Source organism: Choloepus didactylus, chromosome 13, assembly GCF_015220235.1.
Source record: "Choloepus didactylus isolate mChoDid1 chromosome 13, mChoDid1.pri, whole genome shotgun sequence".
Lineage (NCBI taxonomy): Eukaryota > Metazoa > Chordata > Mammalia > Pilosa > Megalonychidae > Choloepus > Choloepus didactylus.
In genome coordinates, this window is record NC_051319.1 from 55,513,424 (window position 1) to 55,528,022 (window position 14,599).

General features: G+C 37.0%; 1 protein-coding gene across 1 annotated transcript in view; it reads right to left on the reverse strand.

Moving 5' to 3' along the window:
- Positions 1-14,599, reverse strand: part of CCDC112 (coiled-coil domain containing 112) — a 44,484-nt gene that overhangs the window by 17,278 nt on the left and 12,607 nt on the right. The window contains exons 3-4 of the mRNA XM_037801123.1: positions 2,838-2,959; positions 174-263 (exon numbers count right to left, since the gene is read on the reverse strand). Coding sequence (XP_037657051.1) covers positions 174-263; positions 2,838-2,959 — 212 coding nt within the window. The remainder of the gene's footprint in view (positions 1-173; positions 264-2,837; positions 2,960-14,599) is intronic.

Here is a 14,599-nt window from a genome sequence, read left to right on the forward strand (position 1 = left end):
GGTATTTCAGTTCTTCAACATATCCTTGTTAATCCCTAACCAATAAGGTACGGTTTAGCTCCATTTATGCCAAGTAGAAAAGCAGCCATATTTTATATTATAAAGTATAAATTTTTCACAGAACAAGAGAAAATATTAATACATAAGAAAATAAAGAATTTAACTTTACTTACAATCAGGTGTAGGCTTCACATCTTTTAAATGATGCTGAAGTCTCTTTACATTGTTATGTATTTTGGCCAGTTGTTGCTGAATTTTTGCTCCTATAAGCAAAAAGTAGGTCCTTCAAAATAAATCTATGACAAATGTGGCTACAATTCAGGATTCTGCATGTAAAACTGATCACAGTCACTTAGAAAAAGATAGTCAAGAGAAAGTAAATAAAGAATAAAGAATAAAAGATGGTTATTTATAAGTTTAAAAACAACCTGAACACTTTAAGTACCCTTGTTCCCAATAAAGCATTTCTCAATTTCCTCCAATATTTAAAAGCACAATGGGTTAAATCTTACTGCAATATACTAAAGGAATGTCTGTTTGGTTTTGTTTTTACTCACTAAGGACTGAGTTATTGAACCTCGTTTTAAATACATGGATCAGTAGCTTAGGCTTAGTCATCTTTTGTTCCTTACCTGTTTTTTTCTTCTTTCCTATTAAACTTGTTTCTTTGGTCTAGTAGTATAATTTATGGAAATAGAATTTGATCTACAACTCTACTTTAGGGATATTAAAACTGTCTAACCAGTATTAATTCTATGAATACTGATAAACTTCCCATCTGGGAATTAATTTTGTCTAACTATATCCTGTAAGACGGGGGCTAGAGATACCCACTGGTGTCACTGTCATGGCCTTGAGGAGCTGCCTCAGGTGCCACTCAGTGGCATCTATGTCACAGGTTGCCAAGGTCAACCAAAGCACTAGCCTGAGGTTAACTGTTAAGTCCACAGAAAACACCTGAAAAATAGATAAAGGTCTCAAAGACATTTTCAGATGTTCTTTATTAGCAGCAAAAAGACTGGATTCTTCTTTAATATTTTTTTTCCTGCTGTAATAATCTTATTTTAATAATTATTTAAATTACTATGGTAATGTCATATATATTTATATTCTTACACATATGTATTTATATAGTAGTAATATTACTTTCCCATCTTTGGTTGCTGTTTCATACACCCCCTTTTTCAGTTTTTGCGACTTTTTCACCAGTGAGCATGAAGCACCAAACTGTTCTATCCAAAAGTCCTTAAAAGCAAATTAAAAAAAAAAATTTACTTACAGGCCTAGACCCAGTGCTAACAATCAAAACAAATCTGCATGTGACTTTGGTTTGCTCCATTTTTTATTTAAATTCAAGAATTCTATAAAGGCAGACATTTTATCCAATGTATTTTATAGGGCCTTATTTTGGAACTTTAGGTCAGGACACTTTTCTAGTAAAAGTAAGCTAATTAGGAAAGTGTTTTTGTTATTTCCTTATTGTCACAGTTTGATCAAGCACAGTGATACTACTACCACTATAGGACAAATAATCTTATATTAGTTTATTTACACCTTTGGAACTGACACTCTGTATAGGCAATCATTGAAGTACAACATTACATAATTGCAGTAGGCTAAAATTATGGCATGATATTTGGGGTAAGGAATAGATACTACTTCTGAGCTGAATATATGAAAAGGAAACTTCTATATCCTTAAATTAATCACAATGAATTCCTTCATCTCCTAGATACGACAAAAACCAAATGTTGTAAGAGAGAGCTAAATTATAGAATAAAGGGTAATTAAAAAGGTAAAATAAGGTTGTCTTAAAAAATGGAAAAAAACAAGGGACCTAGAAATGTACAAAATGGAGACACTGAGGAAAACAAAAATCAGCCTTTGTCAGCTGTCTATAAAAGAACTAAGAGAAATTAAGAAATATTAAATTGGGGGTGCCTAGATTTCTCTCTGAGTCAAAGACAGTAGAGAACTGGAAATTTTGTATTCATATTAGGTCCTGCTATCATTCCAACAGGAGAGTGATTCTTGGTACTACCTGATAATCAAAAGATGACTTTTTAAAATACAGCAATCTTACTTTCTGAAAGATAAAAATATATTACAGATTTCTTGTAATTGGCTACAAGGAAGGACTGTAAGCAGTAAAATCTCTACATAATGAGTCTTAGAAAGCTTATTTAGTTGATAACCATTATTTCTCCTTTAAGCCTTGCTAAGCTATTTTTTATTATAGTATAAGATTTTGCAACAATCTAATTCTATAATGAAACACATTCTCACAGGACTCTTTTTAAGGTCAAGATTCAGCATAATGTTGAAAATGATTGATATTTATAGCAATAAACAATAGAACATATTGGCTACAAGGCACTATCTCATATATCATTCTCCTGAGGTAGAAATGGTAGGTTTTATACCACAGACAAAGAAACTCAAGTTTAAGCAATTATGTGACTTGATCACTTAGTACCATTACTAAGTGTATGTTCTGGATCCTCTGATGCTTATTTTTTCTAGAGCTCAGTCAACAATGCCAGGTTGATAATAAGCTAAGATCAGACAACACAGGAATCAGTTTTCCTTTAAGAAATTTTAATAGCATTAACTGATTTGTCAACCAAAAAACAAAGCCCTCTCTTTCCTAGTAAAGTGGCACAAATCCCGTTAGGATGACTAAATTGTGACCTCAAAGATAAATACATATTCCTAAAAGACAGATTTATTACCAACTAGACAGCATCTTCATAAAGGATATAAAACAGTCAATACACAGAGACAAATCACAAGGGCAAAACTACAATAGTTTTTAGTTCATCATTAACTCAACTTACTTTCTGTTTTCCTGTTGGTTATCAGTTTATTTTCCAACTCTTCCAGCATACTATGCTCAATTCTGAAGTCACTTTTTTGGTTGTAGAAATGACTGCGTTTATCTTTTTCTATGTTGATAACTCTTTAGGAAAAGAAACACATGGTATAAGTATGACTTAAATATATTTTTAATTATTTAAAATATGAAAACAATCAAGACAATTTAGATTATTCTTCTATGGAATCAAAATATAATTACTTGGACTAATAAGGATAAGGAGTCAAAATAGTAGTTAGAAGGAGTAACATTCAACTAAGAGTACTTGTAATTTGAACTATTTAAATTACAAAATGTTAATTTAAGAAAATACAGCTACTATTTTCCTAGACTTGCTCTGAAAATACATAACCTTTGGCTATTGATTCCAACTTATTCTCACAGTGATTTGAAAATGGTCATCACTGCTGATGACTGCTCTGAGTAGTAGATACTGTTAACTTTGTAACCTTAGCCAAGACATTCAACCTCTCCCAGTGTGAACTTCCTCACTAACAAAGTGCAAATAAAACAGCTATCTGCTACCTAATAAGGCTGTTATTAATATCAAATGAGATAATCTATGTAGAGGTCCTTGTAGGACCTCTCGAAGACAAAAAATTTAGTATATTTAAAGGCTTTCTTCTACATTTACTTCAAAGCTGCTTTCATCTCACCTTTGTTCTCTGGATTTATTCTGTATATAGTAATGAATTCTAATTGTTAGTTACCCATGCCCTGGGGTAAGACAAAACAAACAAAAAAAATACTATCAATAAACTTTTTTGACAGGGCAAATAAATTAATTTCATCAATATCTGTTTTCTTTCTCCCAGAAGGTAGAAATTAATATGAATATTTTTCTTCTCCACTTATCTTGGATTTAATGAGGGGTGCAGTATCTCTGCCAACTGACTTACCTTCACACAGCCTGAGGGGCAACTATCTAAGAGAGTTTCCAAACGTTTACACTTTGTAGCACATAGAGAAAAATTTCGTAAGGAAACATTTACACTTTGTAGCACATAGAGAAAAATTTCGTAAGGCACATTGGGGTAAATAGATGAGACTGCCTTAGGCTCCACATACTGTCTGGGAAGCTCGAGTTGTTTGTCAGAGGAAGCAAGAGGCAGAATAGAGATGTCAAATAGATTTCAATCTACACATTGACTCTAATGGATTGAGAGTGGCTGCTGGAGTCTTGTGTTGAAGACTGGGAGGCCCATCTAGGGTCTGGTTGGGGGAGGGGAAATTGCTGCTATCAAATAGTAATGTCTATTATGAACACAGGGTATGCAGGGACAGTAAGTTGTGTGCTGCCATCCTTGACAGAGTAATAAGCACTGGATAAGAAATATTAACCTAAAAGGCATTCTAATGGAATGGAACCAAATTCCCAAACATGTGAAAAGATTCTCAACCTCACTTATTATAGGAGAAATACAAATTAAAACTATTCCAAGGTAACATTTTATACCTATCAGATTGGCAAAGAATCACAAGTTTGAATAATATATTCTGTTGACAAGACTGTGGGGAAACAGTACTTCTTATACATTGTTGGTGGAACTGTAAACTGTCTATGGAGGCAAATTCATATAACTTAGGCCCAGTATTTCTACTACAATGAATCTATCCTGAAGATATATTCATACATGTGTAAAATAATATGGATCTGTGTTGATCATGCAATTGATTGTAGCATTGTTTATTACAACAAAAGACTGCATATAACTTAACTGCCCATCAATACGAGACAAGTTGAATAAATTATGGTACATTCATATGATGCACAATATGTAGCTATATTGTGTTTTATTTACTGATAGGGAAATATCTCCAAGATATACTCTCTTTATAAAAAAAAGTTTTTACATGATTTCTTCAAATATACCCCAAAGTAGAGAATGGTAAATTGACCCCCTCATATATCCATCATTCTGATTCAACAGTTTTACCTATCTTGGTTCACTATCCTTTCTTTTTTTAAGTTTGCTTAAGTATTTTAAAGTAAATCCTGAAATTAGGAATTTTACCACAACACACTTCAGTATGCATCTCTAAAGCTTATGGATATACAACTTACATATCTACAACACCATTATCATACTTGACAAAACCAGTAATTCCTCGATATCCAAGACATACTCCTAAGTTTATTTTTAACAAAAGCAAGATACAGAACAGAGTGTACACAGCATGTAACACTTATTTTAAAAAGGAAAAATCTGAATATGTATTTCTATTTCTTTAAAAGTGCATAAAATATCTGTGGAAGGATACCAAGAAACTAATAAAAATGGTTGTCTGAGAGGAGGAGAATTGGGTGGCTAAGATTAAGACAGACCTTTGATGTATTTTCATTTCTGAACCATGTGAGTGTATTACCTATTCGAAAAATAAAACAGGATTATATTACAAATTATGCCTTTTTCATCTTTGTATTCTATGACAACAGTTGGAAAAAAAGTAACACGGGGAGGCGGGGCAAGATGGCAGACTGGTGAGCTGTATGTTTTAGTTACTCCTCCAGGAAAGTAGGTAAAAAGCCAGGAACTGCGTGGACTGGACACCACAGAGCAATCTGTCTTTGGACATACTTCATACAACACTCATGAAAACGTGGAACTGCTGAGATCACCGAAATCTGTAAGTTTTTGCGGCCAGGGGACCCGCGCCCCTCCCTGCCAGGCTCAGTCCCGGGGGAGGAGGGGCTGTCAGCTCCAGGAAGGAGAAGGGAGAATTGCAGTGGCTGCTCTCATCGGAAACTCATTCTACTGATTCAAACTCCAACCATAGATAGACTGAGGCCAGACACCAGAGACTCTGAGAGCAGCCAGCCCAGCAGAGAGGAGACGGGCATAGAAGGAAAACAACACGAGAAGCTCCAAAGTAAAAGCAGAGGATTTTTGGAGTTCTGGTGAACACAGAAAGGGGAAGGGCGGAGATCAGGCCTTGAGGCGCATATGCAAATCCCGAAGCAAGGCTGATCTCTCTGCCCAGGGCACCTTTCCTTAATGGCCCTGGTTGCTTTGTCTATTAGCATTTCAATAACCCATTAGATCTCTGAGGAGGGCCGTTTTTTTTTTTTTTTTTTTTTTAAATCCTTTTTGCTTTTTCTAAAACAATTACTCTAAGAAGCTCAATACAGAAAGCTTCAAAGAATTGAAATTTGGGCACGTCAAGTCAAGAGCAGAAATAAGAGAGCTCTGAGACAAAAGGCAATAATCCAGTGGCTGAGAAAATTCACTAAACAACACAACTTCCCAAGAAAAGGGGGGTGTCCGCTCACAGCCACCATCCTGGTGGACAGGAAACACTCCTGCCCATCGCCAGCCCCATAGCCCAGAGCTGCCCCAGACAACCCAGTGTGACGGAAGTGCTTCAAATAACAGGCACACACCACAAAACTGGGCGTGGACATTAGCCTTCCCTGCAACCTCAGCTGAATGTCCCAGAGCTGGGAAGGGGGAGCAGTGTGAATTAACAGAGCCCCATTCAGCCATCATTTGAGCAGACTGGGAGCCTCCCAACACAGCCCAGCAGCCCAGAACTGCCCTGGGGGGACGGCACTCACCTGTGACATAGCACAGTCATCCCTCAACAGAGGACCCGGGGTGCACAGCCTGGAAGAGGGGCCCACTTGCAAGTCTCAGGAGCCATACGCCAATACCAAAGACTTGTGGGTCAGTGGCAGAGACAAACTGTGGCAGGACTGAACTGAAGGATTAGACTATTGCAGTAGCTTTAAAACTCTAGGATCATCAGGGAGATTTGATTGTTAGGGCCACCCCCCCTCCCCGACTGCCCAGAAACACGCCCCACATACAGGGCAGGCAACACCAACTACACACGCAAGCTTGGGACACCAATTGGGCCCCACAAGACTCACTCCCCCACTCACCAAAAAGGCTAAGCAGGGGAGATCTGGCTTGTGGAGAACAGGTGGCTCGTGGACGCCACCTGCTGGTTAGTTAGAGAAAGTGTACTCCACGAAGCTGTAGATCTGATAAATTAGAGATAAGGACTTCAACTGGTCTACAAACCCTAAAAGAACCCTATCAAGGACAGCAAATGCCACGAGGCCAAAAACAACAGAAAATTATAAAGCATATGAAAAAACCAGACGATATGGATAACCCAAGCCCAAGCACCCAAATCAAAAGACCAGAAGAGACACACCTAGAGCAGCTACTCAAAGAACTAAAGATGAACAATGAGACCCTAGTACGGGATATGAAGGAAATCAAGAAGACCCTAGAAGAGCATAAAGAAGACAGTGCAAGACTAAATAAAAAAATGGATGATCTTATGGAAATTAAAGAAACTGTTGACCAAATTAAAAAGATTCTGGACACTCATAGTACAAGACTAGAGGAAGTTGAACAACGAATCAGTGACCTGGAAGATGACAGAATGGAAAATGAAAGCATAAAAGAAAGAATGGGGAAAAAAATTGAAAAACTCGAAATGGACCTCAGGGATATGATAGATAATATGAAGCGTCCGAATATAAGACTCATTGGTGTCCCAGAAGGGGAAGAAAAGGGTAAAGGTCTAGGAAGAGTATTCAAAGAAATTGTTGGGGAAAACTTCCCAAATCTTCTAAACAACATAAATACACAAATCATAAATGCTCAGCGAACTCCAAATAGAATAAATCCAAAAAAACCCACTCCGAGACATATACTGATCACACTGTCAAACATAGAAGAGAAGGAGCAAGTTCTGAAAGCAGCAAGAGAAAAGCAATTCACCACATACAAAGGAAACAGCATAAGACTAAGTAGTGACTACTCAGCAGCCACCATGGAGGCGAGAAGGCAATGGCACGATATATTTAAAATTCTGAGAGAGAGGAAGTTCCAGCCAAGAATACTTTATCCAGCAAAGCTCTCCTTCAAATTTGAGGGAGAGCTTAAATTTTTCACAGACAAAGAAATGCTGAGAGAATTTGCTAACAAGAGACCTGCCCTACTGGAGATACTAAAGGGAGCCCTACAGACAGAGAAACAAAGACAGGACAGAGAGACTTGGAGAAAGGTTCAGTACTAAAGAGATTCGGTATGGGTACAATAAAGGATATTAATAGAGAGAGGGAAAAATATGGCAAACATAATCCAAAGGATAAGATGGCCGATTCAAGAAATGCCTTCACGGTTTTAACGTTGAATGTAAATGGATTAAACTCCCCAATTAAAAGATATAGATTCGCAGAATGGATCAAAAAAAATGAACCATCAATATGTTGCATACAAGAGACTCATCTTAGACACAGGGACACAAAGAAATTGAAAGTGAAAGGATGGAAAAAAATATTTCATGCAAGCTACAGCCAAAAGAAAGCAGGTGTAGCAATATTAATCTCAGATAAAATAGACTTCAAATGCAGGGATGTTTTGAGAGACAAAGAAGGCCACTACATACTAATAAAAGGGGCAATTCAGCAAGAAGAAATAACAATCGTAAATGTCTATGCACCCAATCAAGGTGCCACAAAATACATGAGAGAAACATTGGCAAAACTAAAGGAAGCAATTGATGTTTCCACAATAATTGTGGGAGACTTCAACACATCACTCTCTCCTATAGATAGATCAACCAGACAGAAGACCAATAAGGAAATTGAAAACCTAAACAATCTGATAAATGAATTAGATTTAACAGACATCTACAGGACATTACATCCCAAATCACCAGGATACACATACTTTTCTAGTGCTCACGGAACTTTCTCCAGAATAGATCATATGCTGGGACATAAAACAAGCCTCAATAAATTTAAAAAGATTGAAATCATTCAAAGCACATTCTCTGACCACAATGGAATACAATTAGAAGTCAATAACCATCAGAGACTTAGAAAATTCACAAATACCTGGAGGTTAAACAACACACTCCTAAACAATCAGTGGGTTAAAGAAGAAATAGCAAGAGAAATTGCTAAATATATAGAGACGAATGAAAATGAGAACACAACATACCAAAACCTATGGGATGCAGCAAAAGCAGTGCTAAGGGGGAAATTTATAGCACTAAACGCATATATTAAAAAGGAAGAAAGAGCCAAAATCAAAGAACTAATGGATCAACTGAAGAAGCTAGAAAATGAACAGCAAACCAATCCTAAACCAAGTAGAAGAAAAGAAATAACAAGGATTAAAGCAGAAATAAATGACATAGAGAACAAAAAAACAATAGAAAGGATAAATATCACCAAAAGTTGGTTCTTTGAGAAGATCAACAAGATTGACAAGCCCCTAGCTAGACTGACAAAATCAAAAAGAGAGAAGACCCATATAAACAAAATAATGAATGAAAAAGGTGACATAACTGCAGATCCTGAAGAAATTAAAAAAATTATAAGAGGATATTATGAACAACTGTATGGCAACAAACTGGATAATGTAGAAGAAATGGACAATTTCCTGGAAACATATGAACAACCTAGACTGACCAGAGAAGAAATAGAAGACCTCAACCAACCCATCACAAGCAAAGAGATCCAATCAGTCATCAAAAATCTTCCCACAAATAAATGCCCAGGGCCAGATGGCTTCACAGGGGAATTCTACCAAACTTTCCAGAAAGAACTGACACCAATCTTACTCAAACTCTTTCAAAACATTGAAAAAAATGGAACACTACCTAACTCATTTTATGAAGCTAACATCAATCTAATACCAAAACCAGGCAAAGATGCTACAAAAAAGGAAAACTACCGGCCAATCTCCCTAATGAATATAGATGCAAAAATCCTCAACAAAATACTTGCAAATCGAATCCAAAGACACATTAAAAAAATCATACACCATGACCAAGTGGGGTTCATTCCAGGCATGCAAGGATGGTTCAACATCAGAAAAACAATCAATGTATTACAACACATTAAAAACTCAAAAGGGAAAAATCAATTGATCATCTCAATAGATGCTGAAAAAGCATTTGACAAAATCCAACATCCCTTTTTGATAAAAACACTTCAAAAGGTAGGAATTGAAGGAAACTTCCTCAACATGATAAAGAGCATATATGAAAAACCCACAGCCAGCATAGTACTCAATGGTGAGAGACTGAAAGCCTTCCCTCTAAGATCAGGAACAAGACAAGGATGCCCGCTGTCACCACTGTTATTCAACATTGTGCTGGAAGTGCTAGCCAGGGCAATCCGGCAAGACAAAGAAATAAAAGGCATCCAAATTGGAAAAGAAGAAGTAAAACTGTCATTGTTTGCAGATGATATGATCTTATATCTAGAAAACCCTGAGAAATCAACGATACACCTACTAGAGCTAATAAACAAATTTAGCAAAGTAGCGGGATACAAGATTAATGCACATAAGTCAGTAATGTTTCTATATGCTAGAAATGAACAAACTGAAGAGACACTCAAGAAAAAGATACCATTTTCAATAGCAACTAAAAAAATCAAGTACCTAGGAATCAACTTAACCAAAGATGTAAAAGACCTATACAAAGAAAACTACATAACTCTACTAAAAGAAATAGAAGGGGACCTTAAAAGATGGAAAAATATTCCATGTTCATGGATAGGAAGGCTAAATGTCATTAAGATGTCAATTCTACCCAAACTCATCTACAGATTCAATGCAATCCCAATCAAAATTCCAACAACCTACTTTGCAGACTTGGAAAAGCTAGTTATCAAATTTATTTGGAAAGGGAAGATGCCTCGAATTGCTAAAGACACTCTAAAAAAGAAAAACGAAGTGGGAGGACTTACACTCCCTGACTTTGAAGCTTATTATAAAGCCACAGTTGCCAAGACAGCATGGTACTGGCACAAAGATAGACATATAGATCAATGGAATCGAATTGAGAATTCAGAGATAGACCCTCAGATCTATGGCCGACTGATCTTTGATAAGGCCCCCAAAGTCACCGAACTGAGCCATAATGGTCTTTTCAACAAATGGGGCTGGGAGAGTTGGATATCCATATCCAAAAGAATGAAAGAGGACCCCTACCTCACCCCCTACACAAAAATTAACTCAAAATGGACCAAAGATCTCAATATAAAAGAAAGTACCATAAAACTCCTAGAAGATAATGTAGGAAAACATCTTCAAGACCTTGTATTAGGAGGCCACTTCCTAGACTTTACACCCAAAGCACAAGCAACAAAAGAGAAAATAGATAAATGGGAACTCCTCAAGCTTAGAAGTTTCTGCACCTCAAAGGAATTTCTCAAAAAGGTAAAGAGGCAGCCAACTCAATGGGAAAAAATTTTTGGAAACCATGTATCTGACAAAAGACTGATATCTTGCATATACAAAGAAATCCTACAACTCAATGACAATAGTACAGACAGCCCAATTATAAAATGGGCAAAAGATATGAAAAGACAGTTCTCTGAAGAGGAAATACAAATGACCAAGAAACACATGAAAAAATGTTCAGCTTCACTAGCTATTAGAGAGATGCAAATTAAGACCACAATGAGATACCATCTAACACCGGTTAGAATGGCTGCCATTAAACAAACAGGAAACTACAAATGCTGGAGGGGATGTGGAGAAATTGGAACTCTTATTCATTGTTGGTGGGACTGTATAATGGTTCAGCCACTCTGGAAGTCAGTCTGGCAGTTCCTTAGAAAACTAGATATAGAGCTACCATTCGATCCAGCGATTGCACTCCTCGGTATATACCCGGAAGATCGGAAAGCAGTGACACGAACAGATATCTGCACGCCAATGTTCATAGCAGCATTATTCACAATTGCCAAGAGATGGAAACAACCCAAATGTCCTTCAACAGATGAGTGGATAAATAAAATGTGGTATATACACACGATGGAATACTACGCGGCAGTAAGAAGGAACGATCTGGTGAAACATATGACAACATGGATGAACCTTGAAGACATAATGCTGAGCGAAATAAGCCAGGCACAAAAAGAGAAATATTATATGCTACCACTAATGTGAACTTTGAAAAATGTAAAACAAATGGTTTATAATGTAGAATGTAGGGGAACTAGCAGTAGAGAGCAATTAAGGAAGGGGGAACAATAATCCAGGAAGAACAGATAAGCTATTTAACGTTCTGGGGATGCCCAGAAATGACTATGGTCTGTTAATTTCTGATGGTTGTAGTAGGAACAAGTTCACTGAAATGTTGCTATATTATGTAACTTTCTTGGGGTAAAGTAGGAACATGTTGGAAGTTAAGCAGTTATCTTAGGTTAGTTGTCTTTTTCTTACTCCCTTGCTATGGTCTCTTTGAAATGCTCTTTTATTGTATGTTTGTTTTCTTTTTAACTTTTTTTTTCATACAGGTGATTTGAAAAAAGAAGGGAAAGTTAAAAAAAAAAAAAAAAAAAAAAAAAAAAAAAGAAAAAAAAAAGTAAACAGGGAGAACTATGCTGAAACAATTGATTTAAAGTCTTCTGGCTTAGAAACCCAAACAAAACCTCCCTTACTGAAAATTTAAAGAAGGGATCCACCCCTCCTGAGTGCCTGTTATGGATTAGGCACAGTAAACACATTATATCTAATCTTCAAGATTTAGAAGTGGGCATGATATTTAGCATTTCACCAATGATGACATGGCCAGGTTAAGTAATTTGCTTACAGACAAGGCTGAAACATGGTAACAGCAGGATTTGAACTCAGGACTCTATGACTCCAAAACCTACGCCCATTCCATCTTAGCACATTGTCCCCAGTAAAGACAGTTCTCTCATCCCCCCATTTCTGCTATTGATTTTGAAAATACCTCAAGACAAAGAGAAGGAAGCCTTCTGTCTACTCAACAAAGCTTCCTGAAATTGTAGACTTACTGGTGGGTTTGCCTAGGATAGGAAGCCCTGGACCACCCAGGTCACTTAAATATGAGAAATGGGCAGAGAAAAGACTATATAGATGCTAAATTGCTTGTGCTGAGCATCTTGCTCCAGTGCCTGCCTAATGCCAGTGCCATTTCATATACTCTGCCTTATGGGTTCAATTGCTTGCCCCCAAAAGATATGTTGGAGTCCTAATCCCCAGTACCTCAGAATGTGACACATTTGGAAATAGGGTTGTTGCAAATGGAATTAGGGTGGGCCTTAATATGACTGGTGTCCCTATAAGAAAAGGGAAATTTGGACACACAGACGGACAAGAGAGAAGATGGCCATGTGATGATGGAGGCAGAGATTAAAGTGCTATAGCTGCAAGCCAGGGAACCCCAAGGATTGCTGGCAAACCATCAAAAGCTAGGAAGAAGCAAAGAAGGATTCTCCCTACAGGCTTCAGAGGGAACATGGCCCTGCCCACACCCTGATTTTGGACCTCTAGCCTATAGAATTGTGAGACAATAAATTTCTGTTGTTTTAAGCCACCTGGTACTTTGTTACAGCAGTCCTGGGGAAAAATACCCTCTGCTATACAAACAAACCAGAATGAAGCTTTGCAGGTCCAGAATCTTGAACTTGCCAGTGAATCTAGAGTTAATCTGACTCTCAGTGACAGACTCCTGCCAAACAAACTTAGAATAGACTGATGTACAGATAGAATGTTAATTGGCTACAGTAGAATGGTGTTGGTCTGAGATTCTCAATACTTTAAACGTCTAAACAATGGGCTTGTTCTAAAATAAATTTTTAAATCTCTAAAATCATGCCACTGGAAGGATTGATTAACAATTTTCTATGGGTGCAATGCAAGGTAATGGGGAGATTTGCCATGCTGCCAATGACTGCTTGGGGACAACACCACAGCTGAATCTCTCCAAGTGGAAGGATGCTAAATTGTTTGTCAATGACTCCATCGGAACTATTTCTAATGTAACAAATTTTATGAATTATATGGAATACAAAAATTTACTGGAAATGTTCATGCACTATTCACAATAGCCAAACAGTGGCAATAGCCCAACTGTTCATCAGCTGATGAATGGATAAACAAAAGGTGGTATATCCATACAATGCAGTATTATTAGGCCATAGAATGGAGTGAAGTACTGATACATGCTACAACATAGGTGAGCCATGAAAACATTATGCTTAGTGAAAGAAGCCCATCACAAAGGATTCCATATTTTACAATTCCATTTATGTACAATGTCCAGAATAGACAATTGAACAGAGACAGTCAGTAGACTAGGTGTTGCCTGGGGCTGGGACAGAGAGGCTGGGGAGAAATGTGGATTATCTGTTAATGGGTAGGGGGTTTCTTTTGGGGATGATGAAAATGCTCTAAAATTGATTGTGGTGATTCACGGTTCTGTGACTATATTAAAAATCATTGAACTGTATACTTCAAAAGGCTGAATTGCATGGTATGTGAATTATAGCTCAATAAAGTTGTTTTGAAAAAAAAAAAAAAAAAAAAAAAGTAACACTCTTCCAGTGAGTTTTTCCAAACCCTAGAGCAAACAAAGAAACCCTAATCAGGACTACAAAAAAAACACTACTGGGAGACAATGTGTCTATATGGGCATAACCTACTAGTTTGCTGACATCTATGGACATTAGTCATTTGGTGAATATTACTCCATTTAGAGAGAAACCCAAACCAGGCCTCCTAACCTCCTCAATTCCGTCTAGGGTAATGCATTTTGGAAATCAAAGAAAAGAAAACTTGCTTTCAAATTCTGGGTATTAAAGATATAAGTATTATATAAATGTAGTGAGAACACAAATCTCCAAAGCTAAAGTATGGAATAACTTTTCAAAATTCAAACAGTATGCTTTTTTACTGTTAGAATTCCTGAACAGAAAACTGCCAATAGCTCTGT